The 15,545-nt window shown below is 50.4% G+C and overlaps 9 protein-coding genes across 9 annotated transcripts; 2 read left to right on the plus strand and 7 right to left on the minus strand.

Annotated features, from left to right (window-relative positions):
- Positions 1 to 84: 84 nt before the first annotated feature.
- On the minus strand, positions 85 to 1,455 carry VPS62 (Vps62p; the record flags this gene model as incomplete). Its single annotated transcript, XM_022611347.1, has 1 exon — positions 85 to 1,455. One exon carries the CDS (start codon positions 1,453 to 1,455, stop codon positions 85 to 87), a length of 1,371 nt encoding a protein of 456 aa, XP_022462765.1.
- Positions 1,456 to 1,655: 200 nt separating this feature from the next.
- Positions 1,656 to 4,220, minus strand: CBF2 (Cbf2p; the record flags this gene model as incomplete). Its single annotated transcript, XM_022611348.1, has 1 exon — positions 1,656 to 4,220. The coding sequence occupies one exon, from the start codon at positions 4,218 to 4,220 to the stop codon at positions 1,656 to 1,658; it is 2,565 nt and encodes an 854-aa protein (XP_022462766.1).
- A 995-nt stretch (positions 4,221 to 5,215) lies between these two features.
- Positions 5,216 to 7,084, plus strand: TPO2 (spermine transporter; the record flags this gene model as incomplete). Its single annotated transcript, XM_022611350.1, has 1 exon — positions 5,216 to 7,084. The coding sequence occupies one exon, from the start codon at positions 5,216 to 5,218 to the stop codon at positions 7,082 to 7,084; it is 1,869 nt and encodes a 622-aa protein (XP_022462767.1).
- Positions 7,085 to 7,551: 467 nt separating this feature from the next.
- On the minus strand, positions 7,552 to 8,205 carry LSB1 (Lsb1p; the record flags this gene model as incomplete). Its single annotated transcript, XM_022611351.1, has 1 exon — positions 7,552 to 8,205. The coding sequence occupies one exon, from the start codon at positions 8,203 to 8,205 to the stop codon at positions 7,552 to 7,554; it is 654 nt and encodes a 217-aa protein (XP_022462768.1).
- Positions 8,206 to 8,464: 259 nt separating this feature from the next.
- On the minus strand, positions 8,465 to 9,244 carry PRE9 (proteasome core particle subunit alpha 3; the record flags this gene model as incomplete). Its single annotated transcript, XM_022611352.1, has 1 exon — positions 8,465 to 9,244. The coding sequence occupies one exon, from the start codon at positions 9,242 to 9,244 to the stop codon at positions 8,465 to 8,467; it is 780 nt and encodes a 259-aa protein (XP_022462769.1).
- Positions 9,245 to 9,543: 299 nt separating this feature from the next.
- Positions 9,544 to 12,660, minus strand: CAF130 (CCR4-NOT core subunit CAF130; the record flags this gene model as incomplete). The annotated part of the gene is made up of 1 exon (XM_022611353.1): positions 9,544 to 12,660. The coding sequence occupies one exon, from the start codon at positions 12,658 to 12,660 to the stop codon at positions 9,544 to 9,546; it is 3,117 nt and encodes a 1,038-aa protein (XP_022462770.1).
- A 76-nt stretch (positions 12,661 to 12,736) lies between these two features.
- On the minus strand, positions 12,737 to 13,198 carry PEX4 (E2 ubiquitin-protein ligase peroxin 4; the record flags this gene model as incomplete). Its single annotated transcript, XM_022611354.1, has 1 exon — positions 12,737 to 13,198. The coding sequence occupies one exon, from the start codon at positions 13,196 to 13,198 to the stop codon at positions 12,737 to 12,739; it is 462 nt and encodes a 153-aa protein (XP_022462771.1).
- A 138-nt stretch (positions 13,199 to 13,336) lies between these two features.
- PHB1 (prohibitin subunit PHB1) lies at positions 13,337 to 14,191 on the plus strand (the record flags this gene model as incomplete). The annotated part of the gene is made up of 1 exon (XM_022611355.1): positions 13,337 to 14,191. One exon carries the CDS (start codon positions 13,337 to 13,339, stop codon positions 14,189 to 14,191), a length of 855 nt encoding a protein of 284 aa, XP_022462772.1.
- A 167-nt stretch (positions 14,192 to 14,358) lies between these two features.
- On the minus strand, positions 14,359 to 14,907 carry FHN1 (Fhn1p; the record flags this gene model as incomplete). The annotated part of the gene is made up of 1 exon (XM_022611356.1): positions 14,359 to 14,907. The coding sequence occupies one exon, from the start codon at positions 14,905 to 14,907 to the stop codon at positions 14,359 to 14,361; it is 549 nt and encodes a 182-aa protein (XP_022462773.1).
- Between the last annotated feature and the right edge of the window lie 638 nt (positions 14,908 to 15,545).

Consider the following 15,545-nt stretch of genomic DNA (forward strand, 5'->3'; position numbering starts at 1 on the left):
GACACGAAAAATAATGCTCTTGTATATCTCGGAGATTATGCGTATCTTGTATACTGCTATAAAGGACATCGCCAACGGGTAAACTCAGCCGGTAAAATAGTCCATGATGAAACAGATAACGCCTTTCCACATGAGAAATCTGCAAAGCCCTCTCAGCCACTTCGGCCGTATCTTGTAAAGCAACACACCGCAATTGTCGCCGACAGTGTCGTTTTTTTCTGCATCTAGGCCCTCGCCTCTCTTGATCCATCTACGTGGGGGGCAGCCCTTCCAGAGGTTCCACCACTTGAATGAGGGACAGAGAGATACTCTCTGTAGGTTCTTGAATAACGGGCCTTTTGGGCCGTCGATATATTTCCATTGTACGGGACACCATCTCTGTCTTGGGTCACGCCAGGGCAGTTGTTTATCACCCCAGCGGCCCTCAAAATGTAACCATTGACTGCCCAGATCCGCTTCGCGGTCACCAATAGATGATACGCTCTCTCCATCAAACATGTAACCGTAATAGTTGAGTGATGGATCCCACATAGGTCCTCTATCTGTGAAGTCACTTAGCGGCATGAAAAAAAAGGGAACGTCGTGTGAATGCTGCCCTACAGAAGCGTAGTTTGCATGGGTGCCTCTTGCGCTGAATATCAATGGCCTCATCACAATCTCGTTCTTGACTTTACCGTCCACTCGCCTCAGTTTTTTAACTTTCTCTATTGCCTCAAACTTGTAAGCACTCCCACCACCATGGGCACTCATCCATAAGTATTTTGGTTGCCCCATATAGAACCGTACTAGTGAATGCTCCCAATCGCCGACATGGTTCCCCCAGGGACCACCGCCCATAATATAAGGGCCCCAATTGAATGGGTAAAAATAAAACCAGTAGGCATCTACCCATCCGTTGCCCTTATCAACAACAATTACAACAGCTGGTCCATCACGTATACTACCTGTGCCATATTCTGGTTGGTGACCCAATAGCCATGGCGGATCTTCATCGAAATCGCTATCTGCCGTCATGTATATTTCACTGCTATGAACGTTGGCATAAGTACCATTTTTTAGTTTTACTGTATAGGTTTCCTTCAGATCCTGCAGTGTTAGTTTACGTGAGGTTGATATGTTCTCACCATCTCTATTCGTCAAATGGAAGTGGCTGACATAATCCTGGATGTCCGATGGCCAATATCTTTCTTCACTGTAGAGATGAACCAGGGGGCAATTATCAGTGATAAATTGGGGAAGTCTTCTCATCCCCCTTGGTAGACTTCTTGTCTCATCATCTAACTCGCCTGGAGAGAGGACGGGTGGTAAGTTTTCGTGCTGTTTTGTGCCCCGATCGTCGTTTTCCCACTCAGAAAGAAAGGGATCGTTGTCCTGGTCGGGAAAGAAGGACAAACCTAGAACCACCTTCTCGGAATATATCAAAAGAAGGGCGGCACTAGCTATATCAAAACGCATCGTTCCCGGAACTGCGCCTGCCTATTTGCACTTTGACACACAACCTCGTATTAGATAAAGGAGCCCCAGCTGTTTTTCATTATTAGGAAAAAAATACAATAGATGGTAATATACAATAGTAATATATACAATCTGATGGTAATAGTACAACTCTTTTATTGCGGGTGAGTTAAGGTTTGAAGCGTATATAATGTGTTAGATCAAGGGGAACGGTTCAAAGCGTAGAGACTCTCGAAAGAATTACCATGCTCCCTTTTCCATTTCTTGAGGAAGTGGGCGAACTCGGCCAACGTTTTCCCAGCCGCCCAATGGTTACAGAGTTCAATTGCACGGTAACGGTCAATGTGTTGCACATTGATCAAGAAAACATACAATTCAATGATGACTTTCCTCTGCCTGTATATGCTTTCAAAGGGTATTCTCCACGTCTTATCTCCAGTTTTGTTCATAGAATGGACGCACTGATTGTTCATGTCTGGGTTAGGTGTGAACCATTCGATGATGACTTCCTCGATCGAGTTTATATTTCCGTCCATTCTGAAGCTGTGTTTGGCTGACGACGGAGCTTCTCTTCGATTACCTACAAGAGATGATGACATATTAGCAGCCTGCAACTTGACTCTCTTGGCAAAATCGTTTGCATTTGATCTTTTGAGAGACTCACTACCGAGACTAAAGTTGGTTTCAATGCTTGAATCTGAATCGAGATCGTTATCGTTGGACAATCGCCGCTTTAATTTCTGATTGAAAAGTGCATCCAATTTGGCATCAAGCTTACGGTCCATTTCAGCCTCCAAACGCTGTTCCAAATAGCTTATCTGTTCAGCGACGATCGATGTCACTCTATCTGAAACCAGTTCTTCTACCATTCTCTTCAATTCTTCTGAATCCACCTCTGACCCCGCCTCAGAACCACTATCCATAACCATGCGGTCCTCGTCTTCGTCCTCACTTACATCCAGCAGTTTGAAATTTGAGGACTGTTTCCTGTTTCTAGAAGGTTCTTCGCTTGGTACCAAGCCAGCACTGTGTTTCAATATCTCATTTTTCAGAAAGTAATCCTTTATATCTTTCGGATTGGAACTGTTCAATTTCTCTTGCAGTAGGTCTGTATAGTAGTTAATCTGTCTGGTGATTTCCCTTCGAGACGAGTTCTTGATGGACAGTTTGTCGAATATCTTAGAGATAAGAATGATGAAGCTCTTGAAGTTTGAAAGCGTTTGGAACTGGATGAATTCGAAGTTTTGTCTTTTTATCTCTTCGAGTTGGTCGTTACTGGTGAGTGCTTGAGCGACAGGGGGGTTCCTCCTATCGGCTCTGTCAGCTACCATCGCCGTTGAGCCCGCTGGTTCGACCAGGTAGCTGTAGAGGTCAGGTAAGTGCGCCGGTTTCTTCGCCAGGAGAGTGAATGGAAGTAAGTCTCCCTCATTCAATTGGAAATCGTGCAAGTACATTTGGAAATCCGAGTTATTGAAGATGTCGTGTCTAAAAAGTTCGTGACTGGGGAACACTTTATAGATGAGGGGTAAGTTGCTGACTAGTTGTAATCGCAGCAGTTCAAGAAGGTCCAAGAAAGCTTGGGACTCCTCAGACAATAAAGTTTTGTCCTTCTTGAACTTTTCAATCTCTGGAAACACCTGTGTCAGTATTGTTCGTGGTGGGCCAATTGACTCGTTTTTCCAATTGCAGTTGAAATTGCTGGCGGTGGACTTATCTGAGAGGTAAGGGGATTTCGCGTTGAGAATACGTTTGAAGTCGAACGGGACGACGTCATCCGGCATCCTTTCGTTAAGCAGTTCAAACTCTCGGTAATCCAATTGCGGGAAGTTTGGTCTCATACCTTCGAAGTAATTTTTTTTCCTGTATGGTAACGAGCAGTACTTGAGCACTGATGAGTAGTAAAGTCCCAAAGTGTTTTCCCGCGGGTACTCTGCTGCGAACTTACCTTTTATCAATGGAAGTGACCTTACCAAATCGTCGTTATTCAGATCCGGGAACCCGTCCCCCCTGAACCCAGACTTGATCCCGTAGAATCTAAAGAAAAGATACGCGGCGAGTGTAGTCCAGGGACACAGAAAGGGGCAGTCCTGGGGCAGCAAAGACACAGGTCTATGAAGTGATGTACCATTTCCATCGTCCACTGTATCATCGTACGTATCGTACCATATCTCTGTATCTCTTAAAGTTTGACCTCTTATTTGTAAAGAACTCATCTTCAAGCGGGATCTCTCCTGGAAGGTCAGTTTCGTGTAGGAAGCGAACTGGAAGTCTACGAGAAACCGCAGCCTCTCCATGGAACTCTTGAAATTTGTACTGTTAGCCTCTGGGTTCCACATATTGAGGGACACCGTGACCAGTGGTTTCCAATTGATCCTGTTTGTGTGCAGGAGGTTCACGTTGACGAAGTAGGGCAAACTTGCATTTAAGTCCATCCTCTCGTTCCCGTACAGCGAGCATATCTTACCGTAGAATTGCAACGCCTGCACGATCATTCCGAACGCTTCCGTATCAATTTCGTTAGTCCCACTATCATTACCATTTTGAAGCACCACAGTGTCTATAATAAACCGATGTATTACAGCGTTATACAGGGGCAGATTGGAGTACACCTCCCTGTTACTGTCCAGATCCTCATCCTGTAACAGACCATGTTTCTGACACCACTTCACATACTGCAAGAAGTAATTCCTGAACAGGTACCGTGCCCTAGGCGATACGGACCCTTCTAACAGTTTCAATTTCTGCTGTTGTTCTTCCACGTCCATCGGGGGGTGGTATACCTCTACTTATTAATAGTGAATATATGAATAGACAAGTATATATATATATATAATGAAGTGCGACGCGCTAACGCACCTCAACCCAGCCTTCAATCCACTGAACACCATTGAATACGCGCATCTCACCAGATCACCTGTGCGATGGTTAAACTGAAAAAACAAACAAACAAACAACATCGGGAACGCGCAAAAATATAAAACCACCAAACACCCACACCCCACCACTCTCCCAAAGAGGAAATCAGCTTTTTTGCGCTATTTTTGGAAAAAAAGAGCAAAACCCGATGCGGCCGTCACTCTGCACGAATCCCGGGCCCGCCCCAAAAAAGAAAGCGGGAAAACGAAAAAACCCCTCGGACTGCGCGCCCTGCAACCATCCTCTGGCCGCTTTGGGTAATACGACGAGCGGCTTTTCTGCGCTGTGGAAGAAGACTCACACTAGCGGAACAGCTCAATGTAGTGTAGTAGTAATTACTGGGCTACCAGTAAGACATGACTTAAGCACCACACGCTGTGGACAGTCTCTCTCCCGATCCGCCTCCAGCCGTTTCACTGCCGGAAAAACTAGCAAACTTTAATCATGCACGGTGTCTTGTTATGTACTGGTATTTGAATATATATATATTCTTTTCCAATGTATAAATATAATAGAAGGCAGGGCTCAGGACTATTGTCTGCGATCCTGCTGTATTTCCCTCATTATTATGCCTCATTCCGGCTCGTTTCTTGACAGTCTTCCCCAGACACTAGTCGAACGACGCGTTCATACATATATATATATATATATATATATACTACCTCGTTTCTTTACAGATCCTCTTTTCTTGCATATATCTCATCGTTTGTTCTGTTATAGGTTACTCAATTTCTACTGCTTTGAGAAAGAGTGGACTTAACCAGGTACGGATATATTATATTGTGAGAGAGACTGATCAAGAGATAGAACAGGATAGAGACCAGCACACACACACACACACAATATGGCTAATCTAAGTGATTCAGAGTCTGTTAACTCTTTCACGTCGCAGGAGACGAGCAGTTCAGCTGGGTCCCTGCGTGACGCTCAACAACCACAGCAGTATGTCCCCGAGACCAAGGGGGACGGTACAAACAAGCTGAAACTGGTCCGGACCGAGACTGTCAAGTCCCTGCAGGACATGGGGATGACTAAAAACGCGCCGATCCCCGACGTCAATGCACCACAGACCGCGAAGAAGACGGCCATCTTCCCAGAGGAGTACACCATGGAGACACCAACTGGTTTGGTCCCCGTGGCCACTTTGCAATCGATTGGGAGAACCGCAACATCCATCTCCAGAACGAGAACCAGACAGATGGACCGTTCCATTAGCATGCGGTCCTCGCACTCTAACGACAAGGAGGAAGAGGAGGAGGCTGCAGAGGAGGATGAGGATGGGTCAGAGGATCAGCATTTGGATCCGGACATCGAGTTTGTGACGTTCGTTACGGATGACCCGCAGAACCCACATAACTGGCCCCTGTGGGTTCGATGGAGTTACACCGCGTTGCTATCCACACTGGTCGTCTGCGTCGCTTACGGGTCCGCGTGTATCACCGGTGGTCTCGGTACCGTGGAGGAGAAATTCCATGTCTCGCTAGAGGCAGCCATCCTGTCATGTTCGCTTATGGTTATCGGTTTCGCAGTGGGGCCCCTGCTGTGGTCGCCCGTGTCTGATCTGTACGGTAGAAAAGTCGCTTACTTCTTCTCCATGGGGCTTTACACGATCTTCAACATCCCCTGCGCATTGGCACCAAATCTGGGCTGTCTATTGGCCTGTAGGTTCATCTGTGGTATCTTCGCATCCTCAGGTCTGTGCTTAGTCGGTGGGTCCATCGCGGATATGTTCCCCTCGAATTCAAGGGGTAAAGCCATCGCGTTCTTTGCCTGGGCGCCCTATGCGGGACCTTGCATTGGTCCTCTAGTCAACGGGTTTATCTCCGTCTCCACTGGGAGAATGGACTTGATCTTCTGGGTCAACATGGCCTTCTGCGGGACAATGTGGATTGTCGCATCTTTGATCCCAGAGACTTACGCACCAGTCATTTTAAAGAAAAGAGCAGTCAGACTTAGAAAGGAGACCGGGAACCCAAAGATCATGACAGAGCAGGAGGCCCAAGGGTTGAGTTTCAACGAAATCTTGAGGGCTTGTCTCTTGAGACCGCTGTATTTCGCAGTCACGGAACCAGTGTTGGTGGCCACATGCTTCTACGTGTGTTTGATTTACTCTCTACTGTACGCGTTCTTCTTCGCGTTCCCTGTCATTTTTGGTGATTTGTACGGTTACAAGGATAACTTGATTGGGTTGATGTTCATCCCAATTTTGATTGGTGCCACTTTTGCGTTGGCTTTCACCTTCTGGTGTGAGTCGAAGTATATGCAGATTGTGAAGACGAGAAGACCAACACCTGAGGACCGTCTGCTCGGTGCCATGATCGGTGCCCCCTTCGCCGCTATCGCATTATGGATTCTTGGTGCCACTGCTTTGAAACGTATCATTTGGGTCGGCCCAGCATCGTCTGGGTTAGCGTTCGGTTTCGGTATGGTTCTGATTTACTACTCCTTGAACAACTACATCATTGACTGCTACGTCCAATTTGCCTCGAGTGCTCTGGCTACAAAGGTTTTCCTGAGATCCGCAGGTGGTGCTGCCTTCCCATTATTCACGACGCAAATGTACCATAAATTGAATCTGCATTGGGGGTCCTACCTACTAGCCTTTATTTCTACTGCTATGATCGCTCTCCCATTTGCATTCGCATACTGGGGGAGAGATCTAAGACACAAGTTGTCCAAGAAGGACTACTCCATTGACACAATTGATGACTGATCGGACTCAACCATAAACTCCTTTTTTCATCCTTCCTCTCTCTCGCAAGGTATCGAATCAACAACACCCACACGCAGATAATGACACGTCTCACCGTCATCAGTTTATCACTTTTGGAGGAGGAGAGAGGACATGCAAATCTTTTATAAACAAGAAGACAACCAAAATCGTTCAATAATTCAAGGAGCTACTGCCCCTTGTACTTTATATTCGGTATAGATCGTGGTTCCACAGAGTAGCACTCCTTTACATTATTGCTTAATTCGTAATCTTTAAATAATAATACTAATTGTAACTATTACATGCCAATGGTTGAAAGAAACTGGACTGTACGTATTGCGTCTATATATTCATACAATATTAACTACATCAGAAGTTAAATCCTGTATATGAAGGGAGGCGTAGGGGTTCCTTTCTTCTATAAGATGACCAGCCGTGAGAGGAAGGTCTCACGGGGAGGTGGATCACTAAAATTTGTTTGCTATCCCATTGACAATGTCTGAACCTATCCGCTGACCGGCACCGAAGACAATTGAATTACCGAACTGTTTCAGTAGATTTTTACCGGCACCGCTATGATGATGTTGCTTCTGTGGTTTTGGTTCCGGTTGTGGTTGTGGTTGTGGTTGTGGTTGTGGTTGTGGTTGCGGCTGTGGCTGTGGCTTTGGCTGTTGCGGTTTCTCCTGTGGTGGTGGGACGTACGGTGGGACGTACTGCTGCGTAGAAAACGAGGAAGGCGGGATATCTTGAAACATTGCGTCGTCGACGCCGCTGAATTTTACAGCCTTGACGTAGTTGCTTGGGAACACGCCTACTTTGCCCTTGTTCTTGCCCCTGTACCAATCGGCGGATAGTTTCTCGAGAATCTCCACTTTATCGCCGACTTGCAACTCGAGATCCTCCTTCTCCTGCGGTTTGTACCGGAAAATGGCCTCGACGTACTCTGGCTCGTGCGGCGGGTGCTTCTCCCCGGCTCCTCCAATGGGCTTGCCGTCCCAGTTATCGGGCAGTTTACGGTTGAACTCGTCGAATGTGTCCCTCGATATCACTTTGCTCTCCAGCAAGTACTCCAACTCCGTCCGGATGTTAGTGATAGACCTGTTTACTGAACCAACAGACATAACGTGTTTGTAGAAGGATACCTGATGTCGTGGTGTGGTTGGGCAATACGGTCCTGCGTGTGTTATAGAGATGGTCTCGACGTATTGCAAATATCATCATATAAATATATATACACATGATGATGATTTTCCGTATACGTTGTAAACAAGAAGGTCAGAGATGCAGGACCCTGACACCGTCACAGCCTTTCCATCTCGAGCTGTTGCACTGTCACACGAATTCATGGTTACACAATTACGTAACGAGGAGCGCTTGGCTTTACTTCATTTCGACGTCCGCGTCGCCATCCTCCGCGTCCTTCTTCGTGATGCCGGACTTGACGAGCAGCTGTTTGATCTCGCTTGGTTTGTAGATCTTCTGGATGACCTGGCCCTCCTCTTTGCCCCGCTTTATAGTGGAGAACTCCACCCTGTCGTACGTCAGCGCGCTGCTGTCCGTAGTCTTCGATAGAGTCTTAAGAGCGAGTTCAGTGGCCTCCTCCAAAGTGATTTCGTCCTTGTAGTCCATCTGAAGCAGCGTCTGCGCAGCAGAAGTGTTTGCACCGACACTGATAGCCTTCCACCCGGTGTAGTTCCCCGAAGGGTTGGACGTGTACAATTGAAACCCGTACCGGTCGTCGACACCAGCGTAGATGAACGACACACCAAAGGGCCTCAACCCACCGTGCTGCGTGTAACTCTGCTTGATGTCGGACATCCGTTTCACTAGCATCTCCACGGGGATATCCTCGCCGTACGTCTTGAGGTAGTTCTGGCAGTGCACCCGTGCAGTATTTATCAGAATCTCTGCGTCAGCGGTCAGCCCAGCGACGGCGACGACGATCTTATCGTTCAACCTGTACAGTTTCTCCGTGGACGTATCCTGCTCCAGAAGTGTGCTCGTAACTTTCCTCTCCGCAGCGATGACAATCCCGTCCTGAGCCAGGACACCAATCGCGGTCCCCGCATGTGAGATGGATTCCAACGCGTACTCCACCTGGTAGAGACGACCCTCTGGCGAGAAGATCGTAGTTCTTGAATCGTAACGTCTAGACCCCATTGCTGTTTGAAAACTTAGTGGATGGAAAGTTCTGTATGCAAAAACAACAACAACAACCACAAACTATAAAACTCCCAGCCGCAGACAGTCCCAAGACAAACGCTAACTTAACTCAATTGACTCGAGACACACCGCTTCCCGCATTCAAAGACCCAAAGGTTTGCCACTTAACGCTTCAAACGTCAACCGGATTCTCTATTAACTGCTATTTTTTTCTGATACAAAAGATTTGAACCGCGGCACGTGACCGGGCGGTGAACCAGACGGTGACGGTCAAGAGGGACCCACTACGGTCAACCTCAGAGGACTGCGCCGTCGTAGCTGCCGAGGTACTCGCGGAGGGTGACTGTACGCTCGGGCGTCGCCTGCGGGAGGATCTGGCTCCCGCGGCGGACGATCCTGCGTCCGAGCACGGGGATCTCCGACGAGAGCGAGTGCTTCCTCATGAAGTTGCGCAGCGCGTCGATTGCCTGGCTGCTGCCCTTGCCCTCCGACTGCGTCGCCCGCGGCAGCAGCATCACCAGTTTCTTGTTAAACTCTGACAGGTTCTCCGCCACAGCGTTGTTGTCGTCGTCGGCGTCCGTGAGAGTGGGGAATATGTCACCAGGTGCACCTAGCGCAGAGGTTGTAGTAGTAGTAGTAGTGGCCGTTTTAGTGTCCGAAATGTTCTTCTTCAGCAAAAAAAACAGTTCCTGCGCGTCAGGGACGATGCCCAGCCAGTTCATCAGGAGTGTTTGCAACTCGAAAGTGCACTCCGACTTGCTGAACTCAAACTTGTGGTTCACGATCAGAGTCTTTACCATAAAGCAGATCAGTTTCACGAGGCCAATCGAATACAACGAGACGTCAGAGGTCTCACTCTCCGGTTCCTCTGACTCGCTCGCCGATAGGAATATGGCCGCGTTCGTGAAGAACTCCTGCAGCAGCATCTTTACCTCTATCTCGGAAAGAGCCAAGTTGCCCTGTCGGGAAAACATCAGGGTGCCCCCGTTCGGAGTGTCTATCTCCATCAAGTTATGCAAAGCCTGCTTCCGCTGTTCCTCCAAAGTCACATCCGCGGACAGTTCCTGGCCTCGCAGCCCCATCACCAGCTCAAATATGTAGTGGATCACAGAATGGTTCAACTCCATGTGTGTGACAAACCACAGGAGCACGCGCCGGTAACCATGACACATGAGTAGCTCGTCCATCAGTTTCCACGCCAGTTCCTGGTTCATGAAGAGGATCCTGTCGAAAACTTTATCCTGGAACCATGCGTCGTAAATGTTATCTGGAGTCAACAATCCGTCATCTCCCACAGCGATGCCCTCAGTTTGTGGATACACAGTGCCCATGATGATACATTCCTGCTCAATTTTTATCGCAGACGCGACAAGTTTTAGCAATTGCTGAGACTCCATGGGATTCAACTTCCCGCCAGCGGCCTTACTGGATACGTTCCGAAATTCTGCGAGTCCCGGACGTGCTAAAAATTCGTAACTGGGCCAGAAGTACAGGTTAAGTCCTCTCGGAACGTCCCTCCAGTCGTTACCGCTGTAATCGAACTCAAAGGAGGACTTTGTCCTGACGGAATACGGCCGATTTTTCCCGCCTCCCAAAGACACTTTACTTTCGTCGCTTTGAATGATTTTGTCGTCCGTGAATATACAATTGCACCGTCGTTTCTGGGAAGCACCGGTACCCTCGTTTGCCGCAGTTATGGCTGCGGCTGAGGCTGTGGCTGTGGTGGCGGCGGCAGCCGCGTCTTCGTCTTCATCTTCGAAGTCGACAAGGTTGTAGTCCTCGTACTCGTACTCGAACATGTACCTGATATCCTCGTCGAACCTATCGCCCGGTTGCAAATCCGAGAGCAGTTCTGTGACGTCTTCAAGATCCACGCCTAGGGAGAGCATCGCTGCGGCGTGAGACCTGAGGTCCGCGTACAGCGACCCCTGACAGAGTTTCCTCCCGTGCGGGGACATGAATGTATTGAGAGGTTCGTGCTTAAAGTCGTGCTCGTTCTCTCTGACGTGGCCATTGAGCACACATGCGACGACCGCGCGGAGTGCTGAAGCGCCTCTAATTGTGGCGCGCACGAGCAGTGGCGTGTCGAACGTGTCGTTTGCCTCCTCGCATCTGTCGACCTCTAGGCTGAGCAGCAGCACGGCGGAGAGGTTTTTCCACAGGGAGATGAGCATGGACAGGAACGGGTTGAGCTGGATCGGTAAGTGTGAGTATGCGTTGTAGATGGTGTATACGGCCATGATGTCAACCATGTACAGGAGTTCAAGATCCTGCGTGTTGAGTCCGTTGGGGACCCACTCCTTGAGGTGGTCCCTGTAGTTATATTGAGAATTATCGCCCTCCGTTTGTTTCTTTGAGATGGATGTCAATTTCGCGTAGTCCCAGCACTTGAGTCGCCAAAGCGTTCTTGTTATTATCTTTTGCATATTGAAACATAGTAAAAATGTATCATTCTGTTCCGTGTCCTGATTCTTCGGTAGAAACGCTAAAAACAGCTTGTACAGTAGGTCGAGGGACACGACGTACGTGTCACTCGGAGGCGGCTGTGTCAAGGGGTCCACAAGGCTGATCATGCATTTGAATTGTTCGTACAGGTGCGGCGAGTCTATCTCTTTGAGGTTGAGCATTCGCGTAAGAATCTCATGTCGCTGGTTTGACTGCTGCATGAGGTCGACGGCCACTGTCCTGTTACCACTGCCGTTGTGGGTCTCTTCATCCAGATCGAACTCGTATACGTGTTCGTTGGTACCCAACTGCTGGTACTTGACGTTGTTGTTCCCCTCGAACAATTCACCTAGAAACGGGTGCAGTGGGTGTACGTCGTACGGTGCCTTGCTGCAGAACGAGTTTATGTAGTAATGGAACAGGTCAGGAGTGCCCTTGTTCAAGATGAGAACGTCCCTGTTGGCAAACTTCTTCTTGCTGAGATTGAACCAGTGGAAATAGTCGTGGAATTCGTACACTCTGCCGTACTTGCGCACAATCGGGTCCACGAGTGACCCCTGGACCGCCTGTCTAATGAGTCCCTTGAGTTGTGGCCTGACTGTGTTCACGAAATCGAGCAAGACGTCGTAATCTGTATTGAGCACGAGTCGCGCCTTTGAGAATTCGCTCGGGAAGAGGTCGCTGACCTGCAGCTTGAACGCAGGCTCGTTGTACTGCATGATGGCGAACCTGTCGCCTGCGTCTCTCCACACGTGCTGGAAGAACAAGTGTATGTACTTCGAGAGCGCCTCCTCTGTCCATGCGGTCCTGACTTGTTGCACGATCCGTGACGGTGTCTTTGAGAGTGAGAACACGCCCAAGTCAAGCTGTTCGAGCATCTGGCAGACGTGCTGGCCCCTGTACGTCGTAAACAGTGTGACGACACATTCCTCGAGCAGCGAGTCAAACTGCGGTACCCTTGAATCCATCGTCCGTCCTCCTCGTTGGTACCCACTGGGTTGCCCTGTGTGTGACGTCCCTCTTGTTCAATAATTAAGAAATTTTTCACTTTATCGATGAGTGCGCTAGACGGTACTTGATGATCCCGTCGTACGCCTTGTGGTCGCCCAGTCTGCTCAGAGCGGCGAGTTCCAAATTGAGCGGTGATTCCGGGTTTGGTTCCGCGAGGAGTCTCCTCACCGCCATAACCGCGTACTGCAAGTCCATCACGGGGGTCCACCCACCAGCGAGAGTATCTAGACAGACCTCGCCCGTGTCCCATTTGACGTTCGGGTGTGGCATGGTACGTTTGGGGAAGCACACACTGGGCGGGAGTGTAGGGTACTTGTCCGGGACCGTGACCCTGAGGGGGAAGCTGTGTCCCTCGTAAGGTGTCCCCTGTGGTCCCTCGAGGGTGGCCTCCCAGTGGGTGAGGTCAGCTGGGTCTGTTGGGTGCAAGTTGGACTCGTTTGCTGCCCCCCCCGCGGCGACCAGTCTGCGGTACTCCCTGAGCACGCGCTGGGACATCTTGTGTGTGTGTGGTGGTGGTCTTGTCCTTGTGTATTGCAGTTAAACTTTAAATATATAAATGTTAGAAGACGACGACGACGGAGGGGGAGGGGAGGGGGGAGGGGAGGTCAAACAAGGAAGGTACTGGGCGTTGAGATGAGCAAAGCGATCAATGTGTTGAGTAAGATGGCGATCCCTGCCGGGTTGCTGATCATGGCTGCCGACTACGCGATGTACGACGTGAAGGGTGGGTCCCGCGGGGTGATCTTTGACCGAGTCTCTGGTGTGCAGCAGCGTGTTGTCGGGGAGGGCACGCATTTCCTCGTGCCCTGGTTGCAGAAGGCTATTATCTACGATGTGAGGAGCAAGCCCAAGAGTATTGCGACGAACACTGGCACCAAAGATTTACAGATGGTTTCGTTGACTCTGAGGGTGTTGCACCGCCCTGAGGTGATGGAATTGCCCCGGATCTACCAGAGTCTCGGGTTAGATTACGACGAGCGGGTGTTGCCCTCGATTGGTAACGAGGTGTTGAAGAGTATAGTCGCGCAGTTTGACGCTGCAGAGTTGATCACGCAGAGGGAAGTTGTCTCCCAGCGGATCCGTCGTGAGTTGTCCACACGTGCCGGTGAGTTTGGGATCCGTCTCGAGGACGTGTCCATCACGCACATGACCTTTGGAGCTGAGTTCACCAAGGCTGTGGAGCAGAAGCAGATTGCGCAGCAGGACGCGGAACGTGCCAAGTTCCTCGTGGAGAAGGCAGAACAGATGCGGCAGGCCTCGGTGATCCGCGCGGAGGGTGAGGCGGAGTCCGCGGAGGCGATCTCGAAAGCGCTCGCGAAAGTCGGTGACGGGTTGCTGCTGATCCGGAGGCTAGAGGCATCCAAGGAGATCGCACGGACACTGTCCCGGTCCTCCAACGTGACGTACCTGCCCTCTGCTGGCGCCGGTGGGAAACACGGCCGCGAGGACGGGTCAGGGAACACTTTGCTGCTAAACATCGGGAGGTAGGTAGAGACCCCCGCCGGCACACTATGTAAATATATACACTCTAGTTTTGTTGCAAAGTTCTAAGACTGACAGATATTAAAGTTATGAAGAGTTATAAAAGAAGAACGTCGGGTGCTAAATGAAAATGGTATAATAAAGAGGAGTAGAGGGGGGGGGGGGGAGGACAATCAGACCTGGGAGATGGAGGGGACGCCAGAGGTCTCTGGGACACCTACACCGCCGCCGTGTCTTCTTCTTCTGCCGAACTTGGAGGACGCGGTGGTGAAGGCGCCGTTGGAGGCGAGGTTGATCCCGGACATGACCATCTTGGCGATGAAGATCCCCATGGAGAAGAAGAAGAAGGCGGTGGCGGCCTGGGAGATTCTGCACCTGTTCTCGGAGCCCTGGATGATGTGGTTTCTCTCTCTGTAGCGCACGTTCTTGCACGAGTGGGCCCTGATGCCGACGGCCAGCACGATCCCTGCAGTCAGAGTGAAGGCGAAGTTCAGGAAGTCGAGGGTGAACAGGATGAGAGGCCACGCGAGCGGCTCCCAGAAGTTGGCCAGCAGCCCGTAGAGCCCGTCGGTGGCTATCCCGTACGCGGCGGCGAACATACAGTAGTTGACCCTCGAGATGTGGAACTTCTGCGTGTTGATGAGTGTGCTAATGAAGGCCAAGCATATGACCAGGAAGCAGAAGTTGAGCAGACGCAGCAAGTTATCGGCCACACCTAGCATTTTCGAGTGAGTAGTGTATTTGTAGGAGTTAAGAGCAGTGGTATATTAGAAATTAACAGAGTAATAACAGGATACTGTCTTTGAGAGTTGCCCTAGCGGAGAACAGGACGGGCCAAGAGAGATACGGGATCTAAAAACTTTCTTTTGAAACCGAAACCCTTGCGGTTTAAATAAGCGGTCGAGCCGTGAGGCGGCCGTGAAACGGGGGGGGGGGAGAAGAAAACAACCGCCACCGCTACAACGACTAGACAGTACTGTAGTAGTGTGGTAGTGTAGTAGTGGAAGTGTACTAGCAGTGTCGTTGCAGCTCTCTGCGGGCATCGGGCCACAGACGGGCGCGCAGGCGGCGGGGCCCCTTTTCGGCTGCGGGTGTTTCTGCGCGGGGGGGCAGCAGGGGTACGGGCGATGGCGTCTGGTTGGTCCGTTTTCGCGCGTGCGGTGTTTTCTGCGGCGGGGCGAATAGGGGACGCCGCGGCTGTCCGGAAGCGTCTGCGTGCGTCGTGTCGTGCGTGTTTTGGGTGTTTCCCGAAGCGGCAGGGGGCGGGGCGCTGGGGCGGGTGCTGCGCGGCGGTCTGGGCGCGGGAGGGGGCCGAGGGGGTGCGCGGCGGCGGCGCCGCGTCCCGAAGGGGCAGGGCCGC

This window comes from Huiozyma naganishii, chromosome 2, assembly GCF_000348985.1.
Source record: "Huiozyma naganishii CBS 8797 chromosome 2, complete genome".
Classification (NCBI taxonomy): Eukaryota; Fungi; Ascomycota; class Saccharomycetes; order Saccharomycetales; family Saccharomycetaceae; genus Huiozyma; species Huiozyma naganishii.